At 31.1% G+C, this 22,142-nt stretch overlaps 3 protein-coding genes across 16 annotated transcripts in view; 1 reads left to right on the forward strand and 2 right to left on the reverse strand.

Moving 5' to 3' along the window:
* Nucleotides 1-11,272, reverse strand: part of LOC411114 (synaptosomal-associated protein 25) — a 30,691-nt gene extending 19,419 nt beyond the window's left edge. For 3 of the 13 annotated variants that reach the window (XM_006567659.3, XM_006567660.3, XM_006567655.3), the window contains exons 1-3: nucleotides 11,117-11,272; nucleotides 5,736-5,928; nucleotides 5,521-5,562 (exon numbers count right to left, since the gene is read on the reverse strand). In XM_006567659.3, coding sequence (XP_006567722.1) covers nucleotides 5,521-5,562; nucleotides 5,736-5,831 — 138 coding nt within the window. In that variant the 5' untranslated portion in view covers nucleotides 5,832-5,928; nucleotides 11,117-11,272. Of the gene's footprint in view, nucleotides 1-5,520; nucleotides 5,563-5,735; nucleotides 5,929-6,205; nucleotides 6,442-9,642; nucleotides 9,854-11,116 lie in introns of those variants that run through there. The other 10 variants (XM_006567658.3, XM_394588.7, XM_006567654.3 and 7 more) reach the window with 6 other exon arrangements.
* An 863-nt stretch (nucleotides 11,273-12,135) lies between these two features.
* LOC408851 (putative cysteine proteinase CG12163) lies at nucleotides 12,136-15,517 on the forward strand. Of its 2 annotated transcripts, none has more exons than XM_392381.5 (3): nucleotides 12,136-12,580; nucleotides 12,692-14,987; nucleotides 15,056-15,517. In XM_392381.5, the coding sequence occupies exons 1-3, from the start codon at nucleotides 12,380-12,382 to the stop codon at nucleotides 15,202-15,204; spliced, it is 2,646 nt and encodes an 881-aa protein (XP_392381.3). In that variant the 5' UTR covers nucleotides 12,136-12,379; the 3' UTR covers nucleotides 15,205-15,517. The 2 variants fall into 2 exon arrangements, with proteins under 2 accessions (XP_392381.3, XP_006567715.1); XM_006567652.1 differs by having other exon boundaries at nucleotides 12,137-12,589.
* Nucleotides 15,518-15,636: 119 nt separating this feature from the next.
* LOC408850 (pre-mRNA-processing factor 39) lies at nucleotides 15,637-21,762 on the reverse strand. Its single transcript, XM_026441058.1, has 13 exons — nucleotides 21,642-21,762; nucleotides 21,296-21,420; nucleotides 20,965-21,198; nucleotides 20,426-20,893; nucleotides 20,137-20,314; nucleotides 19,806-20,056; nucleotides 19,617-19,742; nucleotides 18,690-18,838; nucleotides 18,212-18,617; nucleotides 17,987-18,151; nucleotides 17,528-17,914; nucleotides 17,073-17,359; nucleotides 15,637-16,986 (listed from the first exon to the last, which is right to left on the reverse strand). Exons 1-13 carry the CDS (start codon nucleotides 21,688-21,690, stop codon nucleotides 16,689-16,691), a joined length of 3,123 nt encoding a protein of 1,040 aa, XP_026296843.1. The 5' UTR covers nucleotides 21,691-21,762; the 3' UTR covers nucleotides 15,637-16,688.
* Between the last annotated feature and the right edge of the window lie 380 nt (nucleotides 21,763-22,142).

Genomic DNA, 22,142 nt, shown 5'->3' on the forward strand with positions numbered 1-22,142 from the left:
TCGGGACTCAAACGGACGAAAGATACTTAAAAATAAATGCAAAGTAGATAAACACACGCACACAGAGAAGTGGAGATGGAGAGAACGAGAGGGAGAGCATGAAGAGAGCGGCGAAAATGGTCAAATGAGAGAGAAGAAGAGAGAATGAATGAGACAGAGAGAGAAAGAGAGAGAGAGAGAGCAAAGAAAAGGAGCCGAGCTTTTCGACTGGATAAAACCAACAAGGGAGGGAAGAAATCATCGTTCTTTTTTTTTTAACAAACGATACTTATCTTTTCTTTTCCTTTGCACGATTTCTCCGGCCAACAACTAACTCTGGTTCAAATTGAAGAATAGATAAAAGAGATAGATTTAAAAAAAAAAAGAGGAAAAGAAAAGAAAACCTCGGATACTCGAGGCTGCCGTGAAAATTATCCATCGAACATTAATTTAATTTTTGGAACTGATTACCACGGGTGTGCTTTTATTTATTGGGTTGGCAACTAAGTAATTGCAGATTTCAGTTGAAGTCGACGACGATCTAATCAAAGCAATAATCGATTCGGATCGTCACAGTACAACTCGTAGCAGAGAAGCTTCATGTATCTTAAAACAACTTGGCTATGTTCAAAAACTCGATACATGGGTTCCTCACGAACTGAAAGAAAAGCATTTAACGCAACGCATTAACAGCTGCGATTTGCTAAAGAAACGTAATGAAAATGATCCATTTTTAAAACGACCGATAACTGGCGATGAAAAATGGGTCGTTTACAACAATATCAAGCGGAAAAGATGGTGGAGCAGGCCACGTGAACCAGCTCGAACAACATCAAAAGCTGGTATTCGTCGAAAGAAGGTTTTGTTATCAGTTTGGTGGGATTACGAAGGAATTGTCTATTTTGAACTCTTACCACCCAAATCGAACGATCAATTCTGTTGTCTACATCGAACAACTAACGAAATTAAACGATGCGGTTGAAGAAAAGCGGCCCGAATCGACAAATCGAAAAGGTGTTGTATTCCATCGTGACGATGCAAGGCCACACGCATGTTTGGTCACTCGGCAAAAATTATTGGAGCTTGGTTGGGATGTTTCGCCACATCCACCGTATAGTCCTGACCTTGCATCATCCGATTACTTTTCGTTTCGATCTTTACAAAACTCCTCGAATGGTAAAAATTTCGATAACGATGACGATATCAAATCGTACCTGATTCAGTTTTTTGCTAATAAAAACCACAAGTTTTATGAAGCTGGGATTACGATGCTGCCTGAAAGATGGCAAAAGGTCATTGATCAAAACGGGCAACACGTTACGGAATAAAGTTATTTAGTTCCATGAAAAAATTGTCTTTGATTTTCTAAAAAAAATCCGCAATTACTTAGTTGCCAATCCAATATATAATAGAACTATAAAAAGAAGTTTCTTTGCTCCTTTCCTCGTACTTGCTCTTGAAAGAGAAGCGGTGCGCATTCATCCACGGAGGGGAGGGAAATGTGCATGAAGTTTTCCAGAGAAAAGAGAAAGAAATCAAAACGATAGACAGAGCGAGCCGTTGAATTTATAATAATATAATATACATGTGCGAGTATTTACCGGATCTTATCTCAATCTGTTTTTTTACTTGTTCCACTCTTCTCTCGGGTAAATACTCTGGCGAATATTCGGGTGCATAATTAAAAAAAAAAGAGTAACGAGTGAGGGGAGTTCGATCCGTCGTATGAATCGGTGTGGTGGTGGTGGTTGGTGGTGGCTGGCGGCGGTGGATGATGCATGGAACGACATCTTTTTGGCAGACAAGACGAGAGCGATCGACTCGAATCCACGATTGAAAGCGAAACCAAACGGAAGAAAGAGAGAGAGAGAAACGAGAAGGTGATAGCGTGACGGATTCGCATGGATTCTGAATGAACGAGTAGCTCAAAATCGATTTTTTTTAATCCTCTTTCTTCGTATGCGAATCCATCGAGCCGTGTTTCTGTGAGTGAACTGAAGTGGTTTGTGCGCAACGAAGTATCGATAGAATGATACCGAGAGCCAGAAAAGTGACAGCACGATGCATCGAGAAAGAGAAATAGAGTAGTAGTAGAAAGAGAGAGAGAGAGAGATGAAGAGTGTTCTCGCGGAGGACAGGCAAACACACACAGGCAGGCAAACAGCCAAGGCATAGATATAGGCGGCAAAGTTCGCGAAGGTGATATCTCATTGATCGATGAAAATCTAACAAATCTATATTCCAGAAATAAATCGTTCGATTAACAATTTTTTCTCTTCGCAAACTTTGCAAGCGAACAGGCGTTCTTCCGGAAACTGTTGAAAGATAGGTAAAAATTCTCTTCGATCGATTAATTGCGATTAATCGATCGGAATACATATATTCGATCCGTATATTCCAGAGATTGGAATAAAGTTTCAGGAAGTTTGCGATGGCAGGCAGGCGGGCGATCGAGCAAGCGAGTGTATCGAGTTCTTTCGAATTTTTAAGCAAGCGAAAAACACACACGTGGGCACACACCGCACACGTGAGAACACATACATACGCAGCCAGCAACACACGGACAATAAATCGATAAATGCCCGGTTCAGCCAGCAACACGGATCATACTGGTAGCAGCGACAGAGGTATACTCTTTTCTCGATTTTTCCAAAATCGAGACTTTTTTGTTTCTTTCTTTTTTTTTTTTTTCCTTTCTTTCATCGTCGAGATCAGAGCTGTCGTTATTTACCTGTCTTGATTTACCAGCCTCTAATGAGACAATCGGTTGACAAACTATGGAGAGGAGAATAATCGTTCCCTAGAGATTTTCACGCTCCCATCCCAGTCGGGATGAGCCTTTTCTTCTTCCGATTCGACGATCGGCATATTTTAATGCTTCTTCTCAACGTTTAATTACAAATCTTAGATTTCATTTCATTATGAAAAATAGGAAAAATGCAAGTTTTACCGATCGTCGAATCGATGTTTCTAAAACGCGATTCACAGTGAAAAGAAAAAACACACAGAATGCATGGAAGTACAGATAAAGAGAAATAGAAGAGAGGAGGTGGAAGAAGAAGAACGGAAGCAACTGAAAGAGGACTTGTGCACGTACATACAAGAAGGATTGAACTTTCGTATAAATTCTTCTCGACCGTTATTCGACGCGATGATATTAACCAATCGTTGTCGAGAAATTCGTTGTTGCTTGTCGTCGATTTAAAAAGGATAGATCGAGAAGAATTGAAAAGAAGAGAGAAAAGAGAGAACCAGGGAAAGGGAGCAAGAATATCCGTAGGAAGAAGTCTAGAGAAAAGAGAGATGGAGAGAAAAAAAAATGCAAAAAAAAAAAAAAAAAGTATCCTGTTTACCCTCTATCTTAATCGCTAATGATGAATCGTGATCATCAAAAATGTTCTACGCAACGTATAAAAAGATTGAAGCACGCCATCTCTACGCGTACGTGTGTTAACGTACACGATGGATATTGTTTAAATGATGTACCGCACGTTCATCGACGTTCCTTCATTCATCCTTCTAAATCTCGTATCGTGTCAAAAGCGTTTTCTCTGTTTTCCATAAGATGAGTCCGTTTCCAAAAGACCCGGCGCTGGAATTCACCATTGCTGAAAAAAGATACTCCTCCACCACTGGCAGCATTAACTATTTCTGCTTTTCGTTTTCCCTAATTATTTTCATTATATTCAACTTGCGACTGCCCCCGCTGTTCAGGTTCTCCTCGAGCTTCGAATAATATACTTTCGATACCACGAATTTCGACAATTCACATTCATATATAAATATATGATACGTACAAGATGTTCCAGAAACGGGTGACACGAGCCGGTAACAGATTCATCGTAAAGGGGTTAACTTTTCGTGCCATCGATTTTGGGACACCCTGTATACACGTATATTTAGATATGGGCAGCGTTTCTTTCGATGATATCACGCGTATGTACGTACACGTTGTAAATAAGTTGTGTCGAAGTCTCCAGTGCTCGAAATGCGACACGTGCTAATTAAGTGCAGCCACAGATAAGTAGCGAAAGAAACTGGAATGGAGCGACGCAACCTCTTACCCCTTTTTAATCCTCGTTCCATTCTAATTAACATTTAAACGATCACTTTTTCACGTTAAATTTTTAAATTTAAAGAAACATTCTATGGATTGTGAAAAAAAGAAAAAAAAATATTTATTTATTTATTTATTCATAGGGTTGGATACAGATTGCGTTCGCTCCTTGGACAATTAGTAACAAGTTGAAACAGGAAGAGAATGAAGACATCGGAGACATACACAGTAATAGTAAGTTTCGCACACACTTAGAGACGTACATATATCGAGAATAGATATCCAAGATACGAGCATAGACAACGAATAATAATAATTATGCATGGGAAGAAAAATGCGGAGAGCTGAAGAACGTAGACAAGAGTAGACACGAAAACACGCGCACGAACGCACGCGTTCCATTTAAAAAAAACGATATATAACGATATAATACACATATATATATATATACATATATATTGATAATTTTTATTTTCACATCGCGGTTCTTTGAAACAAAAAACATATTTCCCGTGTGACGAAATACGTTTAATTTTAGACGAAATTAACGCAGTGATGTAACATTTGATGATTATCGCGTGCATTCGTGCTGCGGATTACCGTCTCGAACCGCGTCGATTCGTCGTCTTACAATTCTCCCGATTATATTCACATATAAATATATAAAACATATAGATATTGCTTGGCACCCGTGCGATACCGGTTTTCTCCCCTTTTTCTTTCTTTAAGAGGAAAATGTCTCTCTTTTTTTTTTTTTTTTTTTTTTGCTTTCATTTCACAAAAAAATTCGCGTCAAACGAAGCCATAACAACCTCGACGGATATATGGCTGTCATCTCACAACTTCACCGTTATTATATCGTGTTCAAAATATACACACATATTAATAAGTATCATGTAGGAACGAAGAATATATTTCTTGCGCCGGAGTTGGGTCAAATACTATTTCACGATTGTACAAAACCGCATAAATCTGACTATTCTCGTCATATTCTCGTTGAAATATCCTCGTATTCATTCTATCTGTAATTTGCATAAAACGCCACTTCATTTTCTTTCGTACAGGTGTATACACGTATATACTTAAATATATACATGTACACAATTTCAAGAATCTGAAATGAAATAGTATTACGCCCGTCTCCCTCTAGCGCGTTCCATTTTTCTATATTTCGTTATATCTCTTTTTTTTTTTTGTTCCTTTTTTTTTTTTTTTTTTTACTTTGTTCCTTCAACTGCACCGAGGATCGACTATGACGCCCATCTTTGCCGTGATGCAACACGCAACGATTTTACCCAGCGATAATTATATTAAAAACTTCTATATAATATTTTATGAGAGAAAAATCTGGGAGCAAGAAACTCCGGGAATAAATCGCTATATAAGTATAACGAGGATCGAGGATTAGTACCGAGGATGATCGAGGATGAAGGTTAATGCGTAAATAGAAGAGAAATAGTTTCATAGGGATGAGATGAACTCACCTCCTCGCATAATGCCAGCATACGCCTCGTACTTTCCAGGGACTGAAACAGAAACGGGAGTCACGTGGGTTAAGCGTTAAAATATCAAAAATGTTTCTAACTATATAAATTACGCGAGTTTCGCCACGCATAAAACGAAGAAATAAAATATTCAATCGATATGTAATATTATAAATTGAACAATAATTAAAGAATTATCATATTAATAGACATACCTCATCTGTAGTTTGATCGGCCTTTAGTTGTAATTCCTGCAACTCGGTGCGAGGTGGCCCCTCCACCGTACCCGGTGCTGATGTTGGAGCAGGCATCTTGTTGAGTGCCTGACGATTAGCCTTCTTCTACGACCGCGCTTCTTCCTTCACTCTGCAGCTACGCGCACCTCCTTGGTATGGAGACTCGACTGTTCTGCAACATTGAAGGATAAATTACAACTTCTAGCAGAAGTTCTAAATCTTTAGAATCGTCCACCTAGTTTATCCATTATATCTTAAAATCTAAATAATCGAAGTATATTTATCACGAAGTGTATTCATTTACGTTTCATTTAGCACGTACATGCTGGACCGAGAAAACCAAATACCCAGCAAAATGTACGTACGCGTTAAAATTCTCCCGAGAAAAACGGAGAGAGAGAGAGAGAGAGAGAGAGAGAAAATATAGAATAAATCGTGTAATGACGTACTTTCGAAAACGAGATGCACGCTAATAAAGAATCTGTACTTGATCAGCGAGGGAAGGCGCTATTATTCTCTCGAAGGCGTAACACAGGAATGAGTCGATTTAACGTGTCGAGAATCTGCGATTGCGAAATTTTACGCAGATATTTGGCAAAAGCTGCCAGCCAGTCAGTCGTCGTGGATGCATGTATACGCTTTACGTGATGGAGTTACGTGTAGAGCCGGTGCTCCTACGAAAATCAATACCCGACGACCGACCGACCGACCGACCGATCGACCCACCGACCGAATCGCGCGCAGGCGCACATGACCGCGCCTTCTCTCTCTCCCTCTCTCTCTCTCTCTCTCTCTCTCGCACGCGCGCCGTGCTTCCTGTATTTCCAACCCTCCCCTATAACCGACCCCCTCCGCGCACACCCACCGCCTCAACGGACCACCCACCACTTTTTCAATCCTCGCAGCACCACGAGAACCGATCAGCTGGGATCTCCTGCAACGTATGTAGGTTGAGAAACACCGTTGAAAAGGTTGCACACCGACGCATCCGCCTTGATGCGTTTCTATAAATAACCTCTTTTTTCTCTCTCTCTCTCTCTTTTTTTTTTTCGACAATCTTCTCCCGGGGGATTTCCGTGTTCTATCGTAAGTAGAAGTTTCAGCGGCCGATGGAAAGATTTTTATCGCGCGAACGATATCGAATTTTTGTTAAAAGTTGCAGATATTGATATCGATACAATTCTCATCTTTTTGTTATTTTTCTGGGGAGCGTTCGATTAGAATTTGAATAGTTTTCCCCATTCGCGTTTATAATTGATCGAAATGTTCGAAAACGAATTTATTTTATTGCATCATTTTATTTTATCTCTATCTGAGCAAAGATTCGCGAATGGTTCAAAGCGCACGGGACACCTTGTTAATGCATTAAGACAGCGTGAGAGCTTGGTAATTGGCACTTGTAAATTTAATTGCTGGCAAAGTGTAATGAACAGAGATATCCGCTACGAGAGAGAAAGATACATGGACCACGAATATATATATAATCCTTCGGGAAAACTAGTTCATTCGTAAGAATGATAATAAAACTGTGTGTGTGTTAAAATTAAACCAGGCTCTATAAACGTTTCGCACAAATTATGGCGTGATCAATTGACTGAGTTTGTCCTTGCCCTCGAGACGAAGTTGGCTCGTTTCCAGGGCGAAAGGTATCGCGTCGTTTCTCCTGGTCACGGTGCACCTCGCCAAGATCACGGGCGACTACACAGAGTTAGAGCTGGAGGACGCCGCTTGTATACCCTCTCAAATAGCAAACAAACAGATATTGGCGTTCGATAAGAGAGAAAAATGAAGAGGAATTCGGAGGAAATCGTGTTTAGAAATCAATACGAGGCCTTCTAAAGAAATGTTTCTCGAACATTCGACGTGCATTCGACGAACATGTCACAGCATCGACGATACTTTTGTTGTTGTTGCGAAACAAACTTTTTTTATAGTATTGATTCGCATAACGAAACAGATGAATCAGATTCTTGATTAAAAAGACTTGTATACAGCATTTTCTTTTTCGATTCATATTTATCCAAATATTTGCTATTTAACTTTCTATCAGATGAACAAGTTTAAATCACATATTGAACGATTGAAATATTGATGATCGAAATAATAGCGACGAAATTACAATTCGTTGCGACTTATGTCGTAATTCTAGATTCTTCTAGATAGAGTAGGGCTCCAATACGAGAGCATTTGCTATTTTCAGTAGCAAAAAAATACACGTACGTATCAAGACTGATATCGTGTACGATGACAAAGACGATCCTGACGATCACGTGGAAAGATAGATGTACGTGTAGATACGCTTTGAAGGAAATGTCGATCGCGCAGCGATCCAATGTGCCGGGTGCCGGCAAAATAATGCGGTCATATCACGATGTATACTTCAATTTGCATGCATACACGAATATATACAACTGCGCATTGTTTGAATGTTTCGACGCACGTTTTGACGCACATCTTCCTATTTGGAATAGCGATTCGAGATTTGATGTTCCTCAAATGTAAATCGTAATTAATGTTTTAATTATGCAAACGAACGTTATAGTAGCAAGCGATTAATATTTATGAAAAAATGAATAAGTTAATTCGTAATGATAAATTAAAAAAAAAAATTTTATTTAAAATGTACGATATATAAATTTAGATGTAAATCTTTAATGTTAAAGTTCAATTGTGTCTATTGGACGATTGTTAATTTTTTTTTTTTTTTTCGACATTTAATATATCGTACGACAATAATTTATAAATTTGTATAAAGCTAGAATATGTAAAATTTATATTTGTGCAATTTATACGCAATAAAATTATTAATTTTAATTTTTAAAAGTTAAACAATACTAAATAACAATCGTAGAAGAGGAAAGAAATTGAATATTTTTTTCACATTTTATGATTCATAAATGCATCATTATATTATGTATTTCATCTTAGATTGAAGATTAAAAATAAAATACTAATATTCTGACGTCATACATGCTCTCTTGTCCTCGCACATACATTCATGCGCGTGTGTGTGCATGCGCGCGCCAGCGCCCTCTTATCATATATACATATACTCGGATGTTTTTCATCAATGACGCTCAGCTGTTAACGCCGGTAAAAAAAAGTTTCAAAAACTTATCCTTTCAAAATGGTTATCATTTTTAACGATATAAACTAGTTGATTTTATAAATTTAACAAATAGGAAAAAAATATGTATTTGCAAAATTTCATATATGTATTAAATAGACCGCGCATACGTATGACATTAAGAAATCAATAAATAAAATAAGTAGTTCAAGACGGTAACGTTAACATGATGTTTTCCACGCTATGGAATAAATACAAAGATTGCAATTAAATAAATAATGAAATATTTCGTAAATTAATTTTTACGTCATCATATCGAATATATCATTGTTAGATTTTTTTTTGAAGAAAATCTAACATGAATATATATATATCTTTTGTACTACATGCGTTAAATGTTAAATATCTAATTTGAAAATTAATAAATTTACAACAAACAAAATCGATTTAATATCAAGTAAATCATTAATGACGAATTGTTTGGCTTCTCATTTTCTCCTTGCATAAGAAAGTCAAAACTATTTATAATACTCTGTACTATTTATAATATAAAGTATTTATAATATAAATGTACACAGTAAATATGAATTTTGATTGATAATTGCAATTCATATAATTTCTTTATTTCATTTTTTATATTGATATGTCATGAAAAGAAAATTAATAATTCGAACACAATTATCACGAAATTTAAACATTATCTAAAAAATACCAATTAACTAACTAAAATATTTAAAAATTCTTAAAATATATGATGGTAATATAGAATATAAAAAAAGAAAATTATGCAGTATTACTGGTCTAGCTATTATTACTAACCGTAACTCGTCAATAAAGTTGTCTTCGATGGGTGTTTCCACTGCTAGTGAATTTTATAATCAGCTTGTTCGTGAAGAATTGTAAATAAAAAATTTCAGAATTATCACTAACACTTTTTATCTAAAAGTGCAAAAAAACCGGTAAAATCGTAAGCAAAATTCACGAAGCTACGTTCTCTCCGACTAGAAGATTAGTACTCAGCTACTGAGCAACGAGCAGTCGCAGAGTTTCAGAACAGCATTCGATTCATAGTGGGGGTAAAATGTCGTCGGTAAAGAAAAGCACCAATAGAAAGACCAGATTACAAAATTGCAAACTCAAGGCGCGAAATTCGTATTTTATATTAAAACATTTCTCTTAATTACAAATTTTACAATGTAAAAATTTTATATAATATAAAATTTAATTTTTCTAATAATTAATTATATTAATATATAATTTTTAATTTTTAATATTTAATATATAATGAATATATATTAATATAATTTTATATATTGAATATTAATCCAAAATAATTATTCAACTATTACAATGTAAACGTAATATTCATAATTAGAAAACCACTGATTCGTTATGCCGATTTTCAAATATAATATCGCAATAATATAAAGAAAACAATTTTTAAATTACGATACATATCAAAAGTGTATTATATATACATATATATATATATATATATATATATATACACAACGATTAAATGTAGAATCATTTTATATAATATTAATTATAATATTAATTTAAGATAAGAATATAAATTTAATTTATTATTATAACAATTAATTTAAAATTTCTAATGAATTAGCTATATTAAAAAATTCTACTAATAAAACTTTTATAATTTCAAAATATCATTAAAATTATTTACAAGATATATTTTTTAAAAAAAATCTTTATCTTTAAATTTATATCTGAAATTATTTTATTTATCTTTCATATATGTTCGTTTAAAAAAAATTTTTAAAAAAATTTAAAAAAAAAGTAAATTAACAAATAACTAAAATTAAATTAATGAAATTAACTAAGAATAAACTAAGAATCTTAAAATTAAAAAAAATTATTAAATAATATATAACTATTATAATAAATAAAATATTAAACTTCATATCTATATATTATTATAATAAATATTTTTAGAAATAAAAAATGTAATATACATTAACTTGAATTAATTATTTAACTTTCAAAGTCATGATTATAAATAATTTATATAGAAAAAAATTTAATCTATTAAATATGTAATTATATTAAATTTATAAAATAGAATAACAAAACAAAAGAAAGAAAAAATAAAATTTATTAAAAATTCTAAATTTATTAAAGTTAGTAACATATACGCTTTGATATGAGTCAAATCATAGCTAGAATAAAGTAAAAAATCGATACAACTTCACTGCAATGTGGTACTTTGTTAGTTTCTATCTATACATTTCATTGAATGAAGTAAGTTATATTAAATATTATATTCGCTTACCAAAGATAATCAATGAATTCTCACAAATCACAAGAAAACTATCGTATAATTCGTTTAAATATCAACTTTTTAAGACACTACAGCTATTACTAATGATCACATCGATACAGTGAAACAGCTGCTGCTTTTTTGACAACCGGAACTTGAAAATGGTTAACATCAATTTTAAAAATGGCGCGAAAATTTAAATACATAAAATACATAAACAATATTATTATGAAAAATTTATAAAGTATATAATAAAAAAATTAATAAAAATATAATCAAAATTTTTTAATTATCATATCGAAAATTTTATTATAAATTTGTAAAATTGTATTATTTTTATTTTGACATGGAAAAATATATTAGGTAAAATGAATACAAATAAATATAATTTTTTTTATTATTTTAATATAATGTTAAACACATTTCAAACTTATTTTATAAAACTTTCTATTTTTAACACTTTCTAAATATTTTTAACTAATTATTTTCATATTTCATAAAATTTATAAACTTTCAATATAAATATATATATTGAAATATATTTACATAACATTAATAATTTTTAAATTATTAGATTTTATTTCAAAATGATTCAAAATAATGAACGTTTCTTTTTTTTCATATCATATAATATGAATATTTAGGGAATTTAAAAATCTAAGTTTATATATAGTTTATTTAATATATAAGTTTATATATATTTATTACATATAATATATAAATATGTGTATAATATATATAAATATGAAAATTATTTTTAACATTTTTTATTAAGATATTAATAAGAAATAAAAACTCTTTTATATTTTGAAAATACAAAAAAATATTGCAAACATTATATTATAATAGTTAGTTATAAAATATAAATTAAACATTAACAGAGTACAAATTAACTGCATATTAAATTACAGAATTTATCTTATCTTTGATGCAATAAAAATATTTATGAAAACATGAGTTCGTAGTTAAAGTCAAATATATATCTTTTGTAATGAAAAATGTTTACCAGTTTTTTTTAATTTGTCATATCTATTTACATGTATTAAATCATCTCATTTGCTGTTCTTGTTAAGATCTGTTATTTTTGAATACGTCGCATAAACATTTATATTTACAGAAGAAATAGAGTGATCAAAATCGGATTAAAATTTCTTATTTTTAATTTCTTATTATTTTTAATTCAATGATAAATAAAAGAATATAAAAATTCATCCAAGAGTTAATTACGTCAGTTAAAACCATTAGAAGTCAACACCGTGCTGTGTGTGCACTAAGATGGCAGGCTTACTTTTACATAAAACGGGCTTGTTATTTTTATTAATCGTTAATCCAATCCTTGTATTTTGTGATTCTGTCAACAAACCAGTACAAAATGTTCCGGAGCCTTTAATTCAACGTGCCTTGAATTCTTTGAATCAAGATTCTCCGACGCATCATACATATAGGGGCGGTAACCTGATTAGCGCGCAAAAATTGGTATATTATGTATCAGTCTTTTAAAATCTAAATTTTTATTATTGATTAGAATAAAATGTATATTTGTATTAATATAATTATAAAAAGATTGTTTAATTTCTTAACTTTCAGGAAGAATCTCCATATGTAATATATAGGCTTACATTTGATCTAATTCCTATTTGTAAAGAAGCATTAGAACCTTGTCCTCGAGAAGCATGTACTATTGAAATAAAACAACATGAACTTGGAGATATAAATGTTTTAAAAGAATCAATACAATGTATGTATTTATATCCTCAATCTGGACAAGATGACCAATTACAAGTACAAGAAAATAATCAAGATCAGGATCACATTATTGAAAATTTAGACAAACAAATTATTAATAATCAAAGCATTGAACTAGATCATGAAATTCAGAAAAATGGAGATCATAATGATAGACCATTTATAGCAATGAGAGCTTCCAGTCCTAATTATTGTCCAGGATGTCCATATGAGTTAAATCCAAATTTACCTGGATTTATTTCTTTTGGAGAACAAGTAGCAAAGTCAATGGATGAATTAATACAGAATGACTTTAAACACAAAGTAATTGACATTGTCAAAGTAACTCGTGCTATTCCACCTTCATCTAATATTATACAATATCAAATCTTATTACATATAGGAGAATCTGATTGCTTAAAAAATGCAATAGAACAATCAGAATGTTCTGTCCAGTTAAATTCTTCTTTTAAAATATGCTTGGTAACATTTGAAGAAAAACCATGGCAACAATCTAGCCGTAAAATAGTAAAAAACAATTGTACTTTGAATAATGATGCAGAAATTAAAAAAAATATTATTAATTCCTATTCAACAATAAATAGTGAAGCACTTGTAACATCAATACCTAATAGAAAAGAAAAATTAGAAGCTTTAGAAAATTTAAAAGATATTCTTGATAATTATACTTATGTCACAACTAAGAAATCAGAAGAACCAGAACAATCAGAAGTAACAGAACATCCTATTTTAAAAATTTCTGTTAATGGAAGTGATGACGATGCTAAAGTTCAAAGATTTGAAGATAAAGTAAAAGAATTTGATGAATTTCTGAAAGATTTTGATTTACCTACAACAGAAACTCGATCAAATCTGGAAATAAAAAAAGACGAAGTTCAAGAAGAAATTATTTACCCAACAAAAAAAGATTCTGTAATTAATAAATCACAAATCTTGTATAGAAACAAAAGGTCAGAATTAGTTGGTGCATCCAGTTATATAGATATTAATAATCCTACAGTACAAGAACTTGCAAACAAAGGTTTAAAAAAATTTTCAGAAAATTCTGAGGGTTCAAATGAACCTATGATAGTAGAAATTGTTGATGCCTCACGGCAAGTAGTATCTGGATATTTATATAAAATAAGAGTTAAATTAGGTACAAGTAATTGTCCAAAAGGTACAAAAGAAAAATGTCAGTTGAAAGAGGGAACTGAAATTAAAGAATGTTTGTTCAGTATATGGTCTCAGCCATGGATAGATAAAGGATCTCCAAAAATTACCATTAATTGTGATTTAAACAATCGTCGAAAACGATCTTTACGAGGTAGTAAATATAATCAAAAAATGTTAAAATTAGCTCAAGACATAAAAGATGAAATGTTATTTGAAGATTTTATTATAAAATTTAACAAAACATTTAGTTCAACCAATGAAAAACAAAATCGTTTTCAAATCTTTAAGCAGAATCTAAAAATTATTAACGAATTACAAACATTTGAGCAAGGGACAGCTGAATATGGTGTTACAATGTTTGCAGATCTTACGCCTAAAGAATTTAAAACTCGATATTTAGGTTTTCGCCCTGAATTAAAACAAGAGAATGAAATACCTCTTGCTAAAATTGAAGTATCAGATATTTTTTTACCACTTAAATTCGATTGGCGTGATTATAATGTAGTTACGCCTGTGAAAGATCAAGGTCTATGTGGATCATGTTGGGCATTTTCTGTAACTGGAAATGTAGAAGGCCAATACGCGATTAAATATAAAAAATTATTATCTTTATCGGAACAAGAATTATTAGATTGTGATACTTTAGATGAAGGTTGCAATGGAGGATACATGGAAAATGCTTATAAAGCTATAGAAAAATTAGGTGGTCTCGAATTAGAATCAGATTATCCTTATGATGGCAGAAATGAAAAATGTCATTTCTTTAAAAAAAATGCTAAGGTACAAGTTGTTGGTGCTGTAAATATTACTTCAAATGAAACAAAAATGGCACAATGGCTTATTAAAAATGGGCCAATTTCCATTGGAATCAATGCCAATGCTATGCAATTTTATATTGGAGGAGTTTCACATCCATTTCATTTCTTATGTAATCCCAAAGATTTAGATCATGGAGTTTTAATTGTGGGATATGGCATTAGTAGTATGTATATTGATATACTTTTTAAATACAGTAATTTTTATCTTTTTACATGGCATATTGTTTTCTAGAATATCCTCTCTTTCATAAAAAATTACCATACTGGATAATAAAGAATAGTTGGGGCTCACGATGGGGCGAGAATGGTTATTACAGAGTTTATAGAGGAGATGGTACCTGCGGAGTTAACGCGATGGCTTCAAGTGCAATAGTTGCATAACAAATATATTTAAGAAATTAATGCCTTTAATAATATTTAACTTCTTCGAAATAAAATTATATATTTTTTTTTTTGTACTGTAATGAGAATAAAAATTATATTAATGTATGAATGAAATTAGTCGCTTGCACTCTAAAAATTTAACGTAACATATTTTAATGATAAAACATCATAAACGTTATGTTTCATAATTAAAATTGCAAATAATAAATACTAATACTAATAATGATATGAAATTTTTACAATTATACATTAATAATTATAATTATTAAGAATCAATGTTTTTATAATAAAAAAGCATGTTTGTTACAAATATTTATGTTTTGTTATTGTTCTCTTCAATTTAGCGACTTTTATATATCGAAAATTTAACAGAATGAAGACATTAATTTTTTGAAGACATATTAATAAATAAATTGAAACATTAATATATTCAGAATGTAATTAAAAATTATATTTTTTCTTATTTCGACAGTCATAAATATATTTCTTTGAAATTCTAAATTAACACAAGCAATGCATTGTTGTGTATTATTAGAAATATTTATATAAGTTTTAAATTTCATTTATTGTAAATTATAAAAATTCACATACAGAGAAAATTTCTTGAATGTATGTGATTTCTATGTCGATTGCGACAAAATTCAGATTATAATTACAAATGCGAAATTACAACATACAAAATAATATGCATTTGTAACTTAAAAATATAATTCCAACGATAATTTTTATAACTGAACATGTTATAAAAATGTAGTTCTCTTCTTTTACTTATTGTTTATCAAAAATGTACTGACAAATATTAACAATGTTTATTCCGTGAATACGTCATAAAGTGCGCTTACCTAATATCTCTAGGATATTCAAATATCTATTTTTCCATTTACATATATTTTTAATTTTTTTTAAGCGATACGTTTAATGCATATCAGCAAAAAAAAAATTATAATATTATAAACTAAGTACACGGAAAAAATACTTATACAAGTTGTAGGTAACATTTATGAACTGCTACTCTCCTGTTAAAGAAATAACACGTCACGGAATAAAATTAGACGTAGAATATTGCATTATACAAACTTAATGCAAATAATATAATTGGAGAATATTTCACATAATGTACTTTCTTTCGTACCATATGGCATTCTTTATCAACTACCTGTATCATGTATGTCTTTAATAATATATTCAACATCAGTCGGGAAATTCTTTAATATTTCCTACACTTTTGTATTATTTAAAATATATTAAGAAAGAATTTCATGCAAATAATTATTTATGTATTGAAAAAAAAACATCAGTACGACAAGTATTATTATTATTATTATTATTCGTGTCAGGTCACTGATGTGTCATTGGAACTTGAAAGAATTTTGCTTCTTTTGTTGTCTGTCATCCTTAGATGAAAAAATAAAGATTTTAAAATGTACAGTAGATACAGCAACGCAATGAAAGCTGGTACAAGAGAAATTTTGTATTATCTTCTAATAGTAATTATAAGATCCCCATTGATTGTACGGTCCATATGCTTGAGGTCCTCCTTGTCCATATTGCCAATTTTGGTAGTTGGCATAATTAGGATCGGAAGGAGGTGGATATTGTTGATAACCTTGTTGATATCCACCCTGACCACCATATTGACCACTTTGAAATTGTTGTTGTGATTGATAAGGTCCACTTGGTCCACTGCTATACTGGTATGATGACTGTGAACTTACAGAAGGTGGAGGTGGTACATTAGTCTGATCTCCAGTTTTAACTTTCTTTGGAGGAGAAGTATCTCTATAGAACATTAAATTTGCGCAATTTAATAAATTTTATTGATATTAATGACTGTTTAAATATTTTTTTATAAAAATAATACTTACGTTTTGGTATCATCATTTTTCGTCTTTTTTCGTTCCTTTGCTTGTTTGATGCATTTTTGGAATTGTTCATGTGCTTTTAATATTTGTCGAATATCTGGACTAAAATCTTCGAGAAATTCTACTTTACGTTGTGCAAAAAGTACTCTTTGTTCTAGATCAGCATGTTCTCGTTCTATAAACATATCCATATATCCGACAATTTCTTGAGTATCAACAGGAGTTCTTTGCATTCCCAAATCAATTAATTGCAAATAAAGTCTTGGATTATCTTTATCTTTTTCTGTTGCCTAAAAAATACATAATATATAAAATTATTTAAAAGTATTAAAATTATTGTTATAAGTGTTATTCAAAATTAAATTATAAAATTATAAAAAATTATAAAATATAAATTATAAAAATATAATTAGATAAAAAATATATAAAATGTATTATAAAGATCAACATGATCATACCTTCAATAATACTTTAATTGCTTTATCCACATCATTTTTCACTTTACACAAAAATCTTGCATACTTTACTACAATATTATTTGCGATAGTTCTATTCTTACTATTGCTAATATAATTTTCATACAATGTACAAGCTTTATCTAAATCTCCTCTTCTACGTTCTAAATTTATTCTTCGATATGCCACTTGTAACATGTTTGGTATTACATTATCGATATTTTCCAATATGTTTGCTGCTTTTTCAAAATTACCCTGACCTTCTTCAAATGTAGCCCACTGCAAATGTAAATTTGGCTTCTTTGGATGATGCACTGTACAAGCTCTAGTATATACATCTCTTATTTTTTCCACATTATCGCCTTTCAAAGATTCCAAATAACGAACAAACTATAAAATAATTAAAAAATATTTAAAAATTAAATGCAGAAATATTTTCGAAAAAAAATAAGAAAAACTTACTCTCATCCAAAATTCATCATATAAAGCACATGCTATTAAACATCTTTCAAATAAGATAATTATTCGATTTTGATCTTTTTGTTCAATTTCAAAATCTAAATATTCTTTCCAATTTTTTAACTGACATCGTTCTAAAGGTTTGACATGGAAATATGGTCTTTTAATCTGTAAATAAAGATTAAATATTAAATAATAAATATCACATTAAGTATATGATGTACTTACACCTTCTTCATATGACCATCTTGCAGCAACTGCATTAATATTAGCTTTATGCATTTTACGTCTACTACTAATAATTTTTTCTCTAATAGCACGGGTTTCTTCATCAGTTGGAGGAAGTTCATGTGGCGGCGGTTCTTCACCAGGTGGTGCATCATCAGCTGCTGAAGTAGAAGTAGTGTCATCCGATTTCAAAAGTGCTTTCACTTCAGCACGTAATGCAAGAAAATCGTCAACATTTAAAATACGATTTGGTAAATTTGAAGAAACAAATTCTTGAAATGCATCAAAATGAGAAATATAACCAAGTGTTGGAGTACATAATAAACGATCATATAATGCTGTTACTCTGCTTAGACGTTTGCCTTCTAATTCCCATTTTATATAACTTTCCCAAAGACGATCAGATCTAAATAAAAAAATATATATCTGTATAAATATTATATAAATATGTGCATAAAAAATCGAAGATATTTCGCACCTGAATTCAAGACCACATGCCTGAATAGCTTTTTCATATTGTTCTCGAAGTTTTTCTTCATCTTTTTCATAGACGGTTTTGCAGTGGTTGATGTAATGAAGCCAAAGGTCGACACTGAGCGAAATAGCTTTCAAACCTTGGTCGAATACCTGTAGTAATGGTTTGCAATCACATTTAGAATAGTTTACAAGTGATTGGGCTGGTGGCGGGTAGACTTATACCTATTTTTTGTTTTTTTTATTTTTTTTTTTTAAGCTTTCGATAAGCATTACGGTTTTTTAGCAACGTATACTCACATATCATACGCGTACTGTAAATAAAGAGATTTAATTAACACAGAGATTGCAGAGCATTGTGCATTCACCTTAAAGTCAAGGAGTGTTCCGATCTGGGTGCCTCTGTGTCTTCCGCCACATTTTCTTGCTCCCTCTCTGGCATGTTCACGTCCTAAGTCTTTGTTTCTGACTTTGATTTAACACCCAACCCAATCTTACTTACATTAAGTAAGGTACCGCATCTTATGCTTAAGTTACAATACTTTCTGTAGTAAGCTATGTGTACAAATGCTTACAGTAAATATTATACACAATTTCTTGCACGGTAATATCGCAAATTGAAACAACTAGCCTTCGCTTGACTTACGTATCGTATGTAGAATATCGATATAACGGTATAAGTAAAACAGTAATATACGCAATAATATTGTAGATATCGCAGAATAATTAAATAACTAGCTATTTGGTAAACGGAGAGAGTCGTATAGGTGCCGCAAGACGTGCTAGGCTGTTGGAAGGGAAAACCATATTTACGTGCGTGCACACTGCCCACGCGTCTTCCTAACTCGAGCTATTTTCATTAGATTGCGTTAATTAAATGATATCATAATAAGAAATAGATCTAATAAATATGGTAAACGAATTGACTCACCCTTTGGACATTATCGGGGTTGCCCTTCTTCTTCTCGTAATCAGCAAATTTTCTCCAGTAACCATAGCAATATGGATAACGATCCAAAAATTTGGTATAAGCCTCACGTGCAGCCTCTGCATCATTCTACATGACAAATAAATCATATATTAAGTATAATTTTTATAGTATTGTTGCTTTTTAACTTACTTCTTGATCAACATATTGGAGAAGATAAGTCCATCCTGTGAAATCTGATGGATCTTCATTAACAGCTTTCCAATATTTTTCTAATTCTGGTAATGTCTTTTTCTTTGGCGATGCTGGTTTAATTTCTTGCTTATTATCCCCTGGATCTGTTTCTGTTGAAAGTGCTACCTTTTTTGCTGGTGTTTCATCGTTATTTTCAGATGTTGGTGAACTAGGATCATACTCTCCTTCTGCATTTAATTTACGTTTATCTGAAAACAAATATAGTACAAAATAAAAAGACCGAAGTATATAACAATTTTAAAAATTTAAATAAATTTTTCTTTCTTACTTGTGCCTTCCGTTTTGTTCTTCTTTTCTGCGATTTTATTCATTACTTTTGTTCCACTTTTTTTCTTTCTTTCACTATCTAATGGTAATTCATCTTCAGAAACTGATTCAGTTTCTCCCAAATCTGCTGGGGCCGCTGCTGGTAATTCTTCATCAGATACAGCTTCTGTTTCAGGTTCCTAAATGTTAAAAATAAAATATTATATAAAATATAAACACACTTTTGTAAGTGCGTATGCATGTACAAAATATTATAAGTTTTTAATCTTACTTCTTTAATAATAAAATACCTTTGTGGCAGCTTCAGTAGGCAATTCATCTTCAGATACAGCTTCCGTATCAGGTTCTGTTTTTTTTATAGCATTCTCAGACAAACATTCCATGTCAGCTTCTGTGGTTTCTGATATTTCCATCATTTCTGTCATATCATAATCAGGCACAGTTTTTTCTATAACATTTTCTATACTCTCCGATGTTTCTTGTTGACAATCTACTTCTACAACTTCAATTCCAGTACTTTCATTTATAACAGTTTCAGATTCAATTTCTTCTGTTTCTAGGATTTCTGTCACTTGTGTTATTGTTTCTCCATCATCATTCATAACTTCTTGAAAATCTATCAATACACGTTGATTTGTTTCATCATTACTAATATCTTGTCCTTCCATATCCATTTGTTCACGTTCATTTAACATATCAACTTTATCCATACTACTTTCTTCTATGATCATAGGATCTGATACTGTAGTAGAATGATCCTAAAATAAAAATATTTTAAAATATAATTTAAATATATTAAATTTAAAAGAAAGAAATATATTTTATTTACAATTTGAGATGCAGATGTTTCTAAATCAGGTACAGTTTCTTGGATTCCTATTTGTACAGTCTGATTCATATTGATTTCATGAATAGTGGTATCACCAGAATCTTCTAATTCTAAATGTAACATAGAGGAATCATCTTCATTATGCTGTTCAATTATAATATCACCAAATCTTTGCACTCCATTCTCAGGAATGCTTTCCATTACCACTTCTTCTTGTAATATAGGTTCCTCTTCCTGAAAAATTATAACAAATTATTTCTATTAAATATGATATTGAATACGAATTTTAATGATTGCGAGAACAACTTATAGTACTATAGAATTTACGCACCTCGACCTCTTCGATTTCTTGCACTTTTTTCGGAGAACGTGTTGCCCTTGCTAGAAGTTTTTTTACAGGAGATTTCTTTGCTACCACGGTAGTCTTTCGTGTACGACTAGATCTCGTACGTCGTACTGAAAAGAATCAAAATATAAAAAAAAATGCAAAATTTGAATAAGATATTTACGTTACATGCGTATGTGAGACGCCATTCGTTTAATGGCGGTTTGCAGGTCTTTACTACCGGGTTTATTAATATTTTTATTTCATTTTATACAACTGTACATAAATATAAATGAAAATCAATATTATGTCATGTTAAATACAGTTTCTTTCATAAATATCATCTTCTTACCGGGTTCATTTAAAGCGATCTCACTTTCATCACCACTTGCGGACGACATCTTGCCTCGATGCAATCTCTGGAATGTAAAACGCAGAACTGATGAAGAAAATGGCGGCAGAATGCTAAGAGAGACTCTTAGTAGTATATTTATGAACTAATATGATATAGGTGATAAAGTGATAAACTAATTTAACATTCATCGGTAATAACTGTGCCGGGAAATATAATAAATATATAAATGTTATCTTTTATAATTGTATATTTCTAAACATTGAAAGAGAATCTTTTTAAAATTATCAATTTGTAATATTATATATACTTTTATTATATTATTTATCATAAAATTTATATTTAACGAATGATATATTCTTAAATAAATGATATCATTAAATATAAAATAATATCATTAAATATAAAATCTTTATTATTTACTTATTAAATACATTTTAATTCTTAACAAATTAAATAATAAATGAACAAAAACAAAATATGAGATGTAAAATTTAAAAT

This window comes from Apis mellifera, linkage group LG5, assembly GCF_003254395.2.
Source record: "Apis mellifera strain DH4 linkage group LG5, Amel_HAv3.1, whole genome shotgun sequence".
NCBI classification, from domain to species: Eukaryota; Metazoa; Arthropoda; class Insecta; order Hymenoptera; family Apidae; genus Apis; species Apis mellifera.